Source organism: Cimex lectularius, unplaced genomic scaffold (genome assembly GCF_000648675.2).
Source record: "Cimex lectularius strain Harlan isolate CLEC.00 unplaced genomic scaffold, Clec_2.1 scaffold117, whole genome shotgun sequence".
In the NCBI taxonomy this organism is placed as follows: domain Eukaryota; kingdom Metazoa; phylum Arthropoda; class Insecta; order Hemiptera; family Cimicidae; genus Cimex; species Cimex lectularius.
The window spans coordinates 603248-620551 of record NW_019392706.1 but is presented as its reverse complement, the minus strand read 5'-3'; the positions used below and the strand labels follow the sequence as shown (position 1 = coordinate 620551).

Genomic DNA, 17304 nt, shown 5'->3' with positions numbered 1-17304 from the left:
ACGTGAAAGTACTCGATATTCAACCAACGCCACTCCCACATACACTCACTCTCGTTATGCAGAAAAGAGAGCAAAAAATGAGATATCTATCGGTACTATATACTACTATAAAACAGTCCTGTTACGCGCCGATACCCCTTCCAGTGGAAATACGCTACATATTCACGCTAATAAATACACTCACTTTTAATACCCACAAAATGAGATATCAATACTATATACAATAAAACGGCACTGTTTATTCCAAATATCCCAGGTTACTCGCCGTCTACGCTCTTTCTGTAAGGAGCCAAGTAATGATGGCATTCAATTAAGTGGCAAACACCGAAAAAACCTTTCTAAAGTGTAAAAAAAAAAACGTGATTTCTAGATTTTTCCCGTTGTCACGCAATTAAGCCTTAAAAACGATACACGCAGATCTCCCTTGCAATAAAAGTATAGATACACATTCAACCTCATAAATTCACTCACTTTCAACGCATACAAAATGAAATATCAGTACTATATGCAATAAAACAGTCTTGTTTCCTTCAAAAATCCCAGGGAGCCCAGGACTCGTTGTCCTGTTACTCCACTAGATTCAAAAATTTCAAAAAATGATTTGAATCATTTCCAAAGCTTGAAATCTAATGGGAACAGATTCACTCTGTGCAACAAAGGTTGCAGCTTAATTTTTTTAAATATTTGGTCCAAAAAAGGTCGCCGTTTCCTCCTGAACTCCATCATCCGACCTACTCCCCTTCACTTAGCTCAATGCTGTAAAATTTGTTGCCGATGCAAACTGGAGAGATAAAAGTAGTTGAATATCCTTTTTATCGTAATCTCTTTACACGTGTTTTATTAATTTACGGAAAGAATAAAAGTCTAGGAAACATCTAACCATCTGTTGGTCTCTCGTCGTTGTTGTTCTTATGCCGTAGATAAAAATGGTCAAAATTAATTTTTTGTCATAAATATTTGTATTTTCTTTATAAATAAACGTTTTCTGTTTTGTTCCAGAGGGAAGAAAGTTGGACGAGTCGTTTTCTCCCTGGTTGTCGCTCGGAGACCCTTCCTCTATAAAATAATTAATTAAAAGTAGAAGAAACCTAGGTTGGAACGTTGAAATCCCATAGGAAGAGAATAGTGAAGCGAGTTGCGCCGTTTGGCGGGGATGGTGGACTGATAGTGGACTGGAGGAATATGGTGGGGCGCAAGAGGCAGAAGGTAGGTCGACCCACTCCGTCCAAGACGTCTCCAGTTCGTGACGAGGCCAAGTCCTTTCAGGAGCTTGATCCGTTCGCGCCCGAAGTTCGGAGTGAATTGAATTTTCCCCATCGATGCACCACGCTGTTTCGGATGTATTCAACTATAAAAAGGTAAGGTGGAAGATTTTTTTTTATTGTCAACTTTGCTGGATGATGTTGACCGGCTTAGGATCCTGGAGAGAGTATCAATATCCCCATATGGCCCTCGGATCCTTGAACTTGCGGTTAACGGTCCGACCACCTTCCTGGAGGCCGGTGGTTAAAACAAGAATGGTGGTCTTTTTTCCTCTTCTTTTTTTATACTTATGGTTTGTCTAAAAATTAAATGAGCTTTGAATCCATCCCGGCTTTGAAAAATTTATCTCTTCGCTTTATATTTTTATTAGAGGAAAATGCCAAATTTTTCTCACTGACTATTGAATATAGTTCTTTCTGATACTTTATGGTCCTTATTTATCTTTTGTTTTGTGTACTGCTTGTTTTTAAGAATTCAGGATCTTCTAAGTTCACCGATTGTGTGTTTGTCTTTCACAGTCTTCTCCCCCGGCTTATTTGACGTTTGGAAAGAAACAGACCAGGCGTTTATATAAGCTACGAAGGGGTTAAAAACTTCGATTTCGACTGTAGGATATAATTTTGACGATAGTACCAGCCGTTTCGTTATTCTCCGGAGCGGCATAAAGGACCCTTTGTTCTTGTTCAGCCAACGACCTCCACTCGACTCCTGGGGCCTTTCGTAGAATCGGCCTCTTCTTCCGTCTCCTCTCCAGATTGACCGTTATTAATTCGATTTAACACTTCGACATCGATTGGGCAATATATTGCGACCGAAGACGGCTTCGCGAGTTGCACAACCTTCATGACACGGTCGGGGGTGTCTAATTTTTAACGCCTTTCTCGCGATTTTTCTCCTTTTTTTTTGTAAAGGGCGAATTGCAATCCTTTAGGAAAACTGGTAGATGCCAAGTAGACACAAAAAGTAATATATATTTCAAAATCTCCAGAGCGATTATAGCAAATATGAAATACCAACTTGACATACTAAAAGGAAATCGGCGATTATTCATTCTGGCCGACCGATTTTTCTCTTTCCATCTCTCTCACTCACTCACTCCCTCACTCCCCCNCACCCTCTCTCTCCAGAAAAAAAATCTGTAGCAAATTTCCTTTTTGCAACTCAGCCTTTTTCCCCCCTGGGAGTGTTTCTTTTCTCGGCTCTGGCTTTCATTTTCGTTATCAAAGGCCTGTGCGATTATCTCACTCGGTAGTTTGTTAGTTTTCAGTTTCTGCGTCACTCTTCCACGGCCTACACTTTTCAAAGTCACCGTTTTTTTTCACGGAGTTAACAAAATAAAGCCCCATCCATAAGCCATGACAATTTAAAGCTCTTAAAGGCCCTTATTGAATAGAAGAACAGGGAATATATTTTATCATTTTGTCATCATAAAATAAAAAAAATAATAAATTGAACAGTACAATTTAATGTCTTTCATATGTGGAATCTTGTGTGTAGGATGTTTTATTATTGCCCTTTCGAAATACTCGAAAAACTGATAAAACAGGCGCATTAATTAAAAATAAGCCATTAATGATATTTTCAGATAGCATATTTTGAAGGCCTTACCTTAGCTCTCTTTTCATTAGGGTTGAATAAAGTTTCACTTATGGTTCACTTATGGTATGTAAAAAACTACAAAAAAAGGCAGATTTTAATTAGCCCATTAACAGAAATGTACAAGTATATCTGGTATCTTTGAGTTTATTTGATTGTTTACGCCTTTGGGACAAGCTTTGTCCGGGGTGTCGCAATAAACAGCAGGAATAGGCGGACCCATGGGGCGATCGGTAACGTGACCAGTGATGCAACTTGATTCTGAAGGAGGTAAAGTTTCTGAAACAGTTATATAAATTGTCAAAGAGTCATATGTTTCAAAAATGGTTTAATGAATATTTAAACAATTTACGTAATACGGTGCTGTCGTTCGACTCGAGAGTATTATTTCCTTAATTAAAATATTTTTTTCCCTTTTCAACTGCCAAATTAAACGCACCACTTATGAATTGCGCAACATGCTCTAAAGACGTCTCATAAATTTTCCATATCGTGCAATCTCTCGGCAGATCATAAAATGAAATAATGAGTCCATGAGAGAGAGCGACCGATACTTAGAATTATCGACAGACCGACAGATACTAAAAGTAAAGAGAAGAGAGGGAGCAAGAGAGAGAGAGAGAGAGAGAGAGAGAGAGAGAGAGAGAGAGTGAGTGAGAAAAGAGACTGAGAATCATCAAAAGATAGGAAACGAGAAAGAAAGAGCGAGAGTTGGAGATGAAGAGAGAGAGAGAGGGAGAGAGAGACTGAGAATCATCAACAGATAGGAAACGAGGCGAGAGATGGAGAGGAAGAGAGAGAGAGAGAGAGAGAGAGAGAGAAAGAGCGAGAGATGGAGAGCGACAGACAGGCGGACAGAAAGAGAGAGGGAAAGCGAGTGAGAAATAGTTGGAAAGACAGAAATACATAAAGACAGACAGACATAATTTTAGAAAAGGGAACTGGAAGAAAGGGACAAAAGAGAGAGATTGAGTGTCAAATGCAGAGAGCGATAGATAGTCAGAAAGACAGGGAACGAAAAAAAAGGAGAGATAAGAAAATAAAGAAACAAATTAAAAGCTTTAATGTCCATGTCCTTCGCACAGCCCAGCTTAGCCTCCTGCTAACACGTTCGACAATTATTGAGCAATCGTAAAAGGAAAAATAAGTAATGGAAGTCAAGATTACAAGTAAATACCAAGAGCAAATAACGGTTGTAACAATCGCATACCGTTAAGTTTATTAACACTTTTTTAACCAAGAACATAGATGCTTCTGTGTGCAGAGTCGATTGAAACTTTTCTATTGTAAGAGAATTATAGCAGTCATGATTTATATTAATGGGAGTCCGAGAGTGGGATCCCCTTCACCAAAGTTACACCAGTGAAACGAGGCTGAAGAACGAGAACCAGTCTCGAGATGAAAAATCTGGCTTTACTTGTCAAACTAAACTCTCGGTCGAGTTATTTTTAAATCCTTGAGACGGATTGCAATAAAATCAAGTTCATTTTTCGTGCAATTACGTTCTCAATCAGCAGGATAAATAGCTTAACGCACAAATTAGGCTGCTTTTGCCTTCATTTCGTTCACTTATTATTATCTTCCCTATTGTAATATACAGTTTATTCCAGAGAGTTTCAAAAAATAATGTATGTTTTTTTTTATTGTCTACTGAAGATCCGTATGTCTTTGGTCTCGTGCCCCTTCCTAACCTCTCTGGGTCTGCCTGTGAGATCCCCACTTTGCGTTCATATTTACCTGACAAATAAAACATTTCAGCGCGTATTAATAAACTGAAAGATCAAAAAATCAAGTCCCCCCTAAATTTACAATCATAGCAAAGTTCGATGGATTAATAATATAGCATCGTTGATCCAACACAAAAAATTTAAGAACCCGCATTCGCCAGTTAAGTTCTGTGAAAAATTATTTCGTCACAATTGGAGGCTGGCTTATTTTCCAAATGTCAAATACGTTTGTCGTTTATTATGCCTACTTCACCTGGATTTATGTAGGTAAATAACATTTGGCGCCATTATTTTTGATTATTAATATGTTGTTTGTCAAATTATATTTACGATTTTGTAATCGTTATTTTCTTAAACGACGTATAACATTAGATACTGTTTTGTCTTATTTTTCCGTTTTTTTCACTTTCTGGACGATACACTGCCGGCTGCCCTTTGGCCAGGAAATACTCAAATATCATTCTTTTCCCAAAGCCCGGCAAGCTTATCCAGCTTCTTCCTAAGGCCCAAGCCTATTCATTTAGTTTCTTTAGAAGATCCTTCTCAAAGAGCTCAAAAGACATTGCTCATCCCTCGAGCGCAAAGAATCCTGAGGGTTCTTGAGCTGTCACGTTTGACCACATGTGGCACGAGGGTGTCTTATACAAACCAAAACATGTCCTTCCATCATGTTCCTAATCCTTCTTCCTAATGGAATGATTCTTTTGCCAATCCTGTGCCTCCTCAGATATCCCGATTACACTCACAATCCTTCAGACACAGCTATGACATAATTTTCTACTTACCTCCGAAACAAAACCCCTCAACATATACCTCTGACTATGGTAGTACCTTGAGTACTATATCCAATAGGACTCTTTTTATTACCAATGATATGGTTAAAAAATAATCCCAGACAAATTTGTCACGGCCTATAATAAACTTTCTTTCAACGCGGAGATTGCCCCGGGATGGCCTAAAAAATAATTAACTATTACTTTTTACTATAGGAGAGTAACATTGGTTCCTGGGACCCCTATTTGTACAGATATTAAAAACTCGAAGGTAATTCCTGTCATTTCTGAAATGTCTAACCAGTTTACAATACTTTTTTCTCATTTTCAATCAACGCAGGATTCCAACCCAAAACCGCTAGCGTGGCAAATACGAGTCGGACGCCCTAACCGCTCGGCCACCGCGGTCCCAAAAGTAAATTAATTCCTGATAGACGACCTACCATTTGGGTGTTGAGGACGATGGATCAAACCACTTTACAATACTTCTTTCAATACTATTCTCAATTAAAAAACCATGGCTGTGACGGGATTTGAACCCAGAAGCGGTAGCAAATAGGAGTCGGACGACCTAACCATCCATCTACATGGGTTCGAATCCTTGCCCACGCCGTGAAATTAAATTACACTGAGCCTGTTTAACACGAATTATTTTATTTTACAATGCGGTTTGGTCTGCTGTTGTTAGTTTAACCTCCCATCATCCTGGTCCGCTTATTCTCGAAGGACCTTAAGAATATTGAGAACCTTAAAAAACACGAATGAACAAGAAAAATTACGGAAAGTTGTCTAATCTTCCGAAAAGGTGGATAGGCCTTGGGAGACGGATCCATGGAGCTTGAAGGACGAGGCAAAATATCACGTCCGAGCACAGTTAATTTTTGTTCACCGTTGACAAAAAACAGCAATGACGGTAATATAACGGTCACATTTATCATTGATACTATCATAGGATTCATTGATTCCTATTGGGAAAAGTGACGTCACAGTAGACAGACTAGTCTATTTAAATTTTTTTTTAAAAGTGCACCTGTAGCAACAAGGTTTAATGAGGTCGATCAAGTATAATCAACCCGCCGTTACTGATGCAACCATCATCAGTGTGTTCTGATCTCTGATGGCGAAATGCCAAAACCCAACTAGGATAGGCAGATCAAAATAACCGGTAACAACCCAATTGCAGGTTCATCACCTCGCAGATCACAGGAGGAAATCTTAAATCAAATGAAAATAAGTGCCAAAACTTAAAACGTGAGCATGTTTATGATCTAGGAGTTATTTTTAATAATAACTTCGCCCGACTCGAAGACCGGTCGGATTGGATTGGAAGTCACAAGAATATTAAATTCGGTTTTGTTTCAATGGAAGGTTCTGAACGATACAATTGATTCCATGTGATCTTGGTCAGCATAGGGTTGAGAGTTATCGACTCCACGCCCATGAATTGCTTTATGCTCGCCAACAAGGACAATCGTGCAACTTTACAGATGTGCGATATCAATATGGAGACAGCACAGACCTTTCCTTACCGCTTTTCAAAAAGAATATCACACCAGCTTTAAAATTTTATCTCCGGAGATTGATTTCGGCTTCGCCATTTGTAAAAAAGCAATTTATAATTAGTTTTGTATGCAATGACCACCTGTATGTTACAAATGGTAGAATGAATAAAGTGACAGCTACAGCCAATGCAGAGACTCACCGTCGAAATTGATATTCGGTGGCAACCCCTTTTTAACCGTAATTGATGGAGAACACGCGAGCGTTATGACAGCACAGGTACCGTCGTTCGCCGAATGTGCACTGCGGTATCGTAAATCTAAACTAGCACAGTTCTCGTTGAAATTTATCACGAGGCCTTCGTGTACACCTTCCTCCTTTTTTTCTTTAGGCAAATAATCACTGTATCATCGTTAGATCTGTCGCATTCAGCCATGTTGGGAACACACAAATAGGACAAATGGATCAGAAAAACGAAGGCGATCTGGCTATAGAAGCTACAAGCTACAAGTCGATAGACTACATCCATCCCAGTCTATTTATCCTCGTTGGTTTTGTCGTGTCATGTTAAGAATTTAGAAGAAGGACAAAAGGCAAGAAAAACACCCAGACCAACCATTGAAGAGGGCCAAGGCGATTTAGCTATGTAAGTAACAACCTGATCGACTCCGAGTGTCCTGGTCTGCTTATTCTCGTTTGTTTAGTTGCATGGTAAGAACCCAATAGGAGGACAAATGGACAAAAAACATCCAGACTAACCAGTGAAGAGGGTCAAGCGATTTAGCTATGTAAGTAACAAGCTACAAGTGGCCAACTCCGAGTGTCTGGTCTGCCTATTCTTGATGGTTTAGTCGCATTTAGCCATGTTAAGAACCCACAGGTGGTTAGCCTTGGGATGCGTTTCAGATCAAATACTTGCACACATGTGACCAACTATTGTTAAAACCCAACCCGGGATTTTTTCCCTTCTTAGAATCTTCTTCAGTGGTGGGTAGAAAAAAAGATCAAATTGTAAAAGTTGAAACGGTTCCCTGCCCGTTGGGACTTTTCCGGAGGGCGCTCCACGGCGTGTGGGACGGGCGATGAATTCCTGGCATGTTTCCTTTTCAAGCGTTTAACGCCTTTAGCCAGTCGTCAGTACAAGTTTTTAAGCCGAGTCGAATAAAAAGATACAAGTTATCCCCCAGGCCGGTTCTATCTTAATCTTTCGGCCGACGACTCGCGTGGGAAAAGCTTTTATAACTGGACGGTTCAGTTGCCGGCATTACTACAATTGGAAATAAAAGCCCGAAGATCAATCGTGTTTTCGGACAAATGTTTCTTTACGAAGGCGTGGTTGAAATGTAGGGAAAAAGACCCAACACTTGACAGCAATTGTCACAATGACAACACACTTCTGATCAGCCTGTCTTCGCTGTTTTCGCACTCGTTTCGTTCTTCAGTAATATTAACAACCTAGAAAAAGATCGATTCGACTTAAACTGGCTGACGTTTGACAGACCGAAACAGCGAGTACGGCCGGACCATGATCACCGGAAACGTTCCTTATCACGGATCCATCTCGCTATAGTTTGAAACGCTCTATTCAACAGCAGTCTGATAAGATACGCCGATGATAAACTGGAAAAAAGTGCGATTTTGTGAAGACCTATTGTCTTCAACTATGTTAATAATTTTTTTATTGGTCATTTATAGCAGTCACAAATTACAACCAGTTCGTTTAACAAAATCCTGTTTTTACTGAGGAGCCATCTGACTAGTTGGTTTATTTAATTGACGGTTTATTAAACAGCCGAGTTATGGTTACATACTCCCATTAGATCGTCTGGATAATAATAACAAGAAAGTTTTGCATTAAAACTAGAGTGCTGCACATTGTCTTGCCTTTCCTCTCTTATAACCCTGACATTGAGTAATCTGACTATTATCTTTACTGACTATCAAACCTATCAACCCTATCAACTAACTATAATACCCCGATCAGATCAACCAGAAAATAAGAGAAAACTTTCCAATAAAACTAGGGTCCTCCACATCGTCGTGCCTCTCCCTGTTTATAACCCTGACTTCCGTCCTTGTGATCATTGTTTCGCATGATGAATAGTAGTATCAATTTTTTCCTAAATTTCACGGTAAAAGATGAATATTGAAAAAATCTAAAGAACCTTGAGATTGCTTTGAACTTGGCACCTGTGCCAGGTAGTAGAGCAATTGGCCAAATTAGCAGAAATAAGAGTCAGCTTCTTGCTTTTCAGCTTATAACCCTAACTTTGATAAATCTCACTACTGTCTTTACTGTCTGCTACACACCAGATGGTCAAATGAACCGATAAATTCAACTGGACAAAAAACACAATTATATGGTATAACAGAGTTGTGAACTTCGTAATGGCTCTCACAATTTATAACCCCTGATTTAGATCCATCTGTCCATTGTCTTTGTAGAGTAAAAGAGGTACCAAATTTCCACGATGAAGCTCTTCTGTACTTGTGCCTGACGGCAAAGTAATTGGCCAAATTAGGAAAAAAGGAGGGCTCCATTGACTCTCCCTACTTATAACCCTGATTTGGAGCATTCTCGCTATTGTCTTTTGTGAGTAGTAGAGGTACTAAATTTCCTTCTAAAGCCAACAGTAGAGTTGGATTTTTTCGAAAAAGGAAGGTCTTCTGTACTTCAAGCTTGGTCTAGATGGCACAGCAATTGATCAAATCAGCAAATTGCATTTTTGCTGGGTCATTTCATTACTTAAGACCCTGACTTAATGACATCTGACTACTGTCTATTAAACAGCGGATGCTAAAATATCCTGACTAGATCGACCGGACAATAAGAAAATTGTTCAATATAACTAGGGTACTGCAAGGCGTTTTACCTTTCCCTGATTACACTCTGATTTGGAGCCATCTGGCTACTGCCTTTATGGTTGATTAAACAGTTAAGTTTAAAATAGACTCATTTGATCGACAGGATTTAGGACATTAATTGTCCAAATTAGCAAATTCCATTTTTGCAGTCATTTGCGGTATAACAGTGGTTCTGAACATCGTTATGTCGCCCTGCTTATAACCCTGACTTCGAGACATCTTCACAATTTTTTTATATCAGCAGTGCAGGTTTTGGAAGAATTTCTTTTCTTCCCTTTGAACAGCCTTGATTTATTTAGACTTTTGTTGAATGGTCAAACAAGTCGAAGTGTAGCCACTCCCTGTTTATATCCCTGACGTCGCCTCAACTGTTCATTTTTTCCTTGTCAGTGGCACATTTTATGAAATGAGTCGGTCATTTTTTCTACATATATATTCTATGTAGCTAATTAGTGGTAGAGTTGTTTTATGATTTCTATTTACCATTGTTTCCATTGTATGTAAATTGCATAGTTAAACTTTTCGCCTTGTTTTTCAGTAAAGGACAACGTTGTCATTTTACGAGAATCTTCATTTCCACAGTCACACATTTTATATGCTATTTTTTAATAGCTATCGTAGTTCTAAACTTGACTGAAATTTATGTTTATCAAGTTTGGCTTGGGAAGATTAGCATTAACACCTTTACTGTGGATTAGGTTTTTCCCCTCCCCTCTTTGTCTCTAATTACTATAATCAATATATGTCGTTACTTGAATGTTAATTATCTGTAGGTGTTATTTTTTATTTTTGTATATCCGGCCGTTGTGAGCGTAGGAGTTTACTTTCATAATTTGAGGTCGGGGATTTAATTCGTTAATCTTGAACGGTTTTAGTGCTTCGTTTAATTTTTTTTTTCTTTTAAAAAGGAAAATTTAATACCAGTCTCACGAAGAGGGTGAATCAAGTTGTAGCATCCGGATATCAGAATAGCAACACCACTCCACTAGTCATGTGTTTTAATTTAAACGTAGTGCACATCATCATTTTGTTTATGGCGAGGAAAGACCTTCCTCGGAAGTGGTTACCATTACAGGAGGGATCACCGGGATTCCAGTCTCACCAAGGTCTTTCGCACCTTGCGCAATTAAAAATATTTTTCAAACCCTCCGAGCGATTTTAAACTTAGCGATTATCGGAATGAACCTTTCAGCTCAAAGCTACACGGTTCTCTCTAGGGTTAATCTCGATCTGTAATTCACATTTTGTAACAAGACAAGTACGCGATTCATCAGGAGAATAAAACGTTTATCCTTATGTTTTTCATCCACTCAGGAACTTAATAGAACAATTTAAAAAAATCATCTTGAATGTTACAACTTCGTCGTTTTGGGTCTCGGTCCGTTTGTACTCGATTAATTCTCAGACTAGTTACAGCATTTGACCATCTTCAGCCGCTGCTCTACCACTTGAGCTGGTAGGCGTATCTAGCCGAAGATCGTGGGTTCGAATCCCCCTCGTGCCATTAACTTTTTTCATCTCAACTAAAAACCTTAATTAATTGTAATGTATTATTATTATATTATATTATTTTATTATTATTAGCCTACCGATCTAATGGGGCTATTTTACCATCTGCTGTTTAATAAACCGTAAATACTACGTAGATGGCTCCAATTCAGGGTTATAAGATTCAAGTCCATTTTTTTCTACCGTTTCGTTCTATCACTCTACCCTCTGGCACCAGCTCAAAGTTCAAAACGTCTTTACATCGCAAACCTTTAGATGTTTTAAATATCCACTTAATCGTTGGATTGAGTCATTCATACGTTTACGATTCGGCGACGTCAACTTGGAACGTCTTATTTTAAGCATTTTCTTCGTCTGCTCGGCAATTTGCACTAAGTGCTACGTCAAGTGCGAAACTCCGCTGCCTGTAATTACGTCCTGGGCGAGCATCAACAACCGTTCCATTGAAAATCGTCTTTTCAAGTAAGACACGGAGGGCCATTACGAAATAGACGAGTCTTTGAGCGATAAAAGTAGTAAAAAGGAAGAAAGACCAGTCAATATTTACTTCAAAATGTTATAAGTACTATTGTGAAATTTTCTTATTGTCAGGTGATCTAATCGGGACATTTACGCATCCGCTATTTAATAAGCCAAAAAAAAAACAGTCGTCAGATGGTTTCAAATTAGGGTTATAAGCAGGGAGAGGCAGTATAATGTTCATGACCGCAGTTTTATTGCCAAATTTTCTTTGTTTTCTGGTCTATCTAATGGAGGCATCTTCAGTTTACTGTTTATCCAAGTCCGGATTATAAGCAGGTCGAAGCAGGACCCCAGTTTTACGTCTAAATGTTCTTTTTTTCCGATAGATCTTATGGGGGTATTTTAGCATCTGATGGTTAATAAAACGTAAATACAGTAGTTAGATGGGTCCAAGTCAGGGATATAAGCAGGGAGAGTCATGACGATGTCTAGTACCGCGGTTATATCCACTGAATCATTGAATTGGGGGGTGGAGTTTGTTACTCCTATTTATCACACGAAAGACAACAATCAGATGGGTCGATGTCAAGGTTATAATCTGGAAGAGGCAAGAAGATGTACATAATCGCAGTTTAGTATTTTAGCATGCCCCATTTTATTAGACCGTAAAAGACAAAACGGATGATCCGAAGTCAGGGATTTAAGCAGTGGGAAGCAAAACATTAATGCTCAAAGGGTTTTATTTCAAATAAATGTAATTTTCAAATTACAATTTATCCAATTCGTTGTTAATTGGAATATTCACCGGATTCGGCGGCTAAATATGCACTAGGCTTGTTGTTACTTGTTTAATATTCGAAAAGTCCAGTTGGAAAGAAAGTGGCCAACAGATTCTGAAGTCCTTGGCCTTATGTGTTTTATATATGGCCGTGTCTTCGCCGAATGGGCCGATTTATGGTGCTGCTGGAACTTGATTGTCTTGACGACAGAAAAAAAGAAAAGGAAATTTGAGCATGGAACGAGTTTTTGCCAACAATCGCTCTAGTTTAAAATAAACCTTTACAAAAAATTTCCTCTACCCATGGTTGCATAGCGTCAATGTACATTTCAAACTATTCTTTAAGCGGTAAAAAAGAAATAAAAGTGCGACATGCTGAGGTTTTAAATGAGAGGTAAAGTTGTTGGTTCTAAAATATAATCAACTATTTATATAGCCATTCAATAAGCATAAAGTGTAAATTTGAAACCCACCGTCTTTGTTTTACAAGGGGAACTGCATCCTTAAAATTTTCTCGCCCCCAACCGAATAACTCTTAGTATGGTAGGTATGATTCATCTTCTAACCCACACGTCATTGTTTCTCTCCTCTTGATTTAAATATAAACGAAACGACCGTCTTGTTTGCTCAAAAACAATTCGTTTGCCCCTCTGTTAATTCAAATTTTACAAGCTTGAGGAACAATAAAAACACGAAGCCTTGTATGTCGTACATTATATTTAGTTGTCTATTTCTAATGATTAATATTGCTTGGGATTTCGCTGTTCTGTTTCAAAATGGCTTCCGATTGTTTATGTCACTCCTCTGTTGGATCCTCCAAATCGCCAGCCCTTGAAGCTAATTCTGATGGATTCCTTTCGACTTAACCAAGATTACCTACGATTGTTTTCCCTTTTTCGATACACCAAAAGTCAGTTATTATGACGCCTGCTGAATTAACACCAGCAACTGTAGCGTCGAAAACATCCATCAGTTTTAAAATGGCCACCTTCAGAGCTAAAAACTTGAAGTACTTTCATCTGTCATCAAAAAGTATGGAATTTCTTTGACCTTCCAAATCACCAGCCCGTGGAACTAGTTTTGAAGGACCCTTTCCGACTTATCCACCTTTGCGTACGTTTTTTAGACCTTTTCTGATACACCAACTTATTATGACGTCTGCTGAATTAACACCAGCAACTGTAGCGTCTTACAATAGCCACCTTCAGAGCTAAATCCCGAAGATATCTTCGTCTCTCTTCAAAAAGTATGGAACTTCTTTCATCTTATAAATCACCAGCCCATGGAACTAGTTTTGAAAGACCCTTTCCGACTTATCCACCTTTGCTTACGTTTTTTAGACCTTTCCTGATACACCAACGTATTATGACGTCTGCTGAATTAACACCATCAACTGTGGCGTCTAAACAAACCGTCTTACAATAGCCACCTTCAGAGTTAAATCCCGAAGATATCTTCGTCTCTCTTCAAAAAATATGGAACTTCTTTGATATTATAAATCACCAGTCCTTGGTGCTAATTTTGATTGATCACTTTCGACTTATCCTGAATCTTACCAACATATACCTAAGTTTCTTTTACATTTATTTTGTACCAAGCCAATATGACGTCTGCTAAAAATCATCATCATCTGTTGCATCTAAATCGTTTCATCCTTTATTTCGCTCATCTGTTTGAAAATGGCCATCTTGCAGGCTGAGAACGTAATTCTTTATCTCTAACCTTTTATCTTTTTTTCAACAATGAAACCACTATGACAACTTCTGATGCAACAAGAACATCAGCAGTATCTACGACGTTTAATCCCAAATTGTATAAAACATATGGAGCAATCGTTTCAAGGAGGTCTCTTTTTCACCAGCTCTGGGAGCACATTTTGGCAGATCCCCTTCGACCTTTTTCTGGTTATGTCAGAAACGACAGCAACTACACCCGGGTCTTCTGTTCAACTAAATACTAGTCTCTTTTTTAAAAAGCAGATTATTTACATTCCGTTGTCAATAAGATGTTTTTAATAAGACATTCCTTTCCAGTCCCACTAAATGCCATGGTTTTGTCTTTTATGGCTAAAGATGTGATTAAAAAAGTTCATTTCGCTTTTCTTGTATTTAATGGGATCTGAGCTTTTATTAACCTTTTCATATACAAGGACATGTGTAACAATCTGGTATAAAGCAGTAAAAATTAAAAGGGGAAAAAATTGAAAGCCAAGCATTAGAAATCGTACGGGGAACGTTCATTGATTCTGCCTTGCAAAACGATCAGCGGGTCAATTATGATATTTCAATTACCTCTGTAATGTGATTGTTCGAAACCTTAGACAAATCTGATTCTCTATTCCCTTGATTTGAAAAATAAATCGACCTTGGCTCTCAAAACGCCCCTCCTACCTTTCTCCAAATCTACTTAACAGGAACCCAAAATTATATTTCCATTTTCACTGGTAGAATGATTGCAATAATCCGGCTGCCCTCGGCTGGGTTAGGGCAGTTATGGGTTTTTGTTATTGAAAAAGGCTTAGTAAGTAAATTAAAGCCAACATTTCGAAACTTTAACAAAACCAATTCGGAACTGGAAATACTGCCTAAAATCCTTCGTCTGTAGAATGTATCAAATTTTGAGGTAAAACTGCATTGCAGATGATTTCTCTTTTATGCTTCCTTATTTCCATTCATTTGTTTCGTGAGTGAACGTACAACATTTATTTTAGGGCAGGTAATATGGCAGATACAGTACTGCATGAAGGAATTGAACAGTAAACGATCTGTAAAATCGGTCATTAGTTCAGAATGTAAGGATATTTTCTAATAAAGTGGTTTTTGTACAGCCATTCAATATAAAATCTTTAGGATGTGAAAGCGTCTGTCGATGTCTGAGGCGTGTGTCCGAGCGATCTCGATTTCCGACGTTCCGATGAACGTGAGAGGTTAGGAAGTAACCTTGGACGAAGGGTCGCTTCCTAGGCGAGGCAGGAATCGGGACGGATGCCCAGATTCGGAAACTTGCACTTAAATCCTCATCCATTAAACATAGAAAGCCGCAGAAGCGGGTCTCGGATGACATGACGCAACCTGTAACAGTCGTCCTTGCTCCGGCTCGTTTCGGTTTCCTACAGGACGTGAGTTGCGGTTCCAATGTTTTTTCACCCTGTAAAAGTCTATCGATGAATAGGTCAGAAAACAGCATTCCAATGATTTCGGTACAAAATCTAACATAAAATCAGAGATGACCAAGTTTTTGTTCAACTCAAAACGCCAGGGGTTGAGATGACCTCGGCAGTTGAGAACTCCCTGTAACAAAAACGCAAACGAAAATTGTAAAATAATTTGTCGAGGTATGAAATGTGATGGCCCTGGTAGTTGGTCTCGGATAATCCTGGTTCGCTTAGTCTCACTGATTTTGTTACGTCTCGTTCTTTCAATAGTCAGACGTTAAATTCGGTAATGCCCTGATTTTCACATTTCACCGAATTGAGACATTTTGCTTTTTAAACTCTAGTAGCAGTAGTGAGCTGTTTTGAGTACAACTAGGCGGACCAGGATAATAAGAGACATAAAGGAAAAAGCGAAAATTTTAATTCTTCATACTTGTACGCCGTACAGATAAGTTACCTTCTTAAATGCAACCAGTATTAAACGAGTTGTTGAAAAAGAAAAAAATGAACACAAGTCAGTTTATTAACTGGTTCCATTCGACAAGAAGGTTTTATCTTTCAGAACTTCTCTTTTGACCTGGTTCTCCAGCGCTTGGAATATTTTTTTCTGGAGGAAGTGGGCCATCGCGTCCGAGAGAGTGAGTATTTACGGATCTCTACTCCCAAAATAACATATAATCGTCTAATATATTTAATTCAATCGTAATTCAGTCGTCGAAGCCATTCTGGGCTGGTAGCCCTTGAACTTTTAATCGTCGGTCGATGATTTTATACTATGAAGTTTTTTGCCTTGTGGTATTTACAGTTTACAAGTTTAGAATATATTTATATATAAAAGCTGTATTTTTTCTTCATGTTTCTTGATGAAAACTACTATTTTAACTGTATTTCCATTGCATCATGATTCTTTTAAATTAATATGTAACAAGTGGAACAGATCCGACTCATAGTCATCATTATTAAGGTATTTTGGCTGTGATCAATTTTAACCAATAAAGTTTAAAAAAAGAAAGAATATTGGAAAAAACACTCAACCCTGCTCAGACTGCTTTCGCCAACAAGTTTCCAGTCCAGGCCAACCCTAGGCCCTGCAGTGCCTGAGGAGCACAAAGCGCACTAGTATCCATCAACCCTAAGGCCTAAGGCCCTAGCTAAGTACCAAGCAGCTGGAAAGACTGAATAAACAAAAGAAGTAAATGTATACCCTAAAAGCTGGCTTGAAATATAAAAAAAACTTTTTAGTAACACCAGGTGATTAGTTGATCCTCGTATAAAAACACCCTGGCGTAAAAATACCGCCCACCTTAAACGGTTGATATATTTAAACCAAAACTAAAGTAAGAAACTTGTACATCCCTTAATACAAAACTATATCTAATATTAAAACTAAAAGGTTTCTCCTAATAAAGAATAGCGGATTCGAATTAACATTTAGGATGAAAACTGCCCACATTTCCTCTCTGGACTAAGTTGTTCAAGTATTCAAAGGTACTTCAATTACATTACTATATCAAAACGATTGGTATTGTAGGTTTTTTAACTGCAGGAGCAAAAAGTAGTGCACCTTAAGAAAATCATCTGGGTTTAAAGGTTAAAGGAGTACTTTATGACCTTGCACGACCAATATTAGTTTATTGTGCAATCTGCATCATTTTCTAGTGCTCTTTATTAGGCTTA

At 38.4% G+C, this 17304-nt stretch overlaps 2 protein-coding genes across 3 annotated transcripts in view; one reads left to right on the top strand and one right to left on the bottom strand.

The window, feature by feature from the left end:
• LOC112126692 overlaps window positions 1–17304 on the bottom strand; it is a 92847-nt gene that overhangs the window by 19618 nt on the left and 55925 nt on the right. Inside the window, exon 2 of one of the 2 annotated variants that reach the window (XM_024226256.1) lies at window positions 2765–3138. The exons of the other annotated variant lie outside the window; for it this stretch is intronic. Coding sequence (XP_024082024.1) covers window positions 2969–3138 — 170 coding nt within the window. The 3' untranslated portion in view covers window positions 2765–2968. Of the gene's footprint in view, window positions 1–2764; window positions 3139–17304 lie in introns of those variants that run through there. 2 annotated transcript variants of the gene reach the window in all.
• Window positions 1162–17304, top strand: part of LOC106666642 — a 69916-nt gene continuing 53773 nt past the window's right edge. The window contains exon 1 of the mRNA XM_014393975.2: window positions 1162–1358. The gene's annotated coding sequence lies outside the window, so the exon portion shown is untranslated. The remainder of the gene's footprint in view (window positions 1359–17304) is intronic.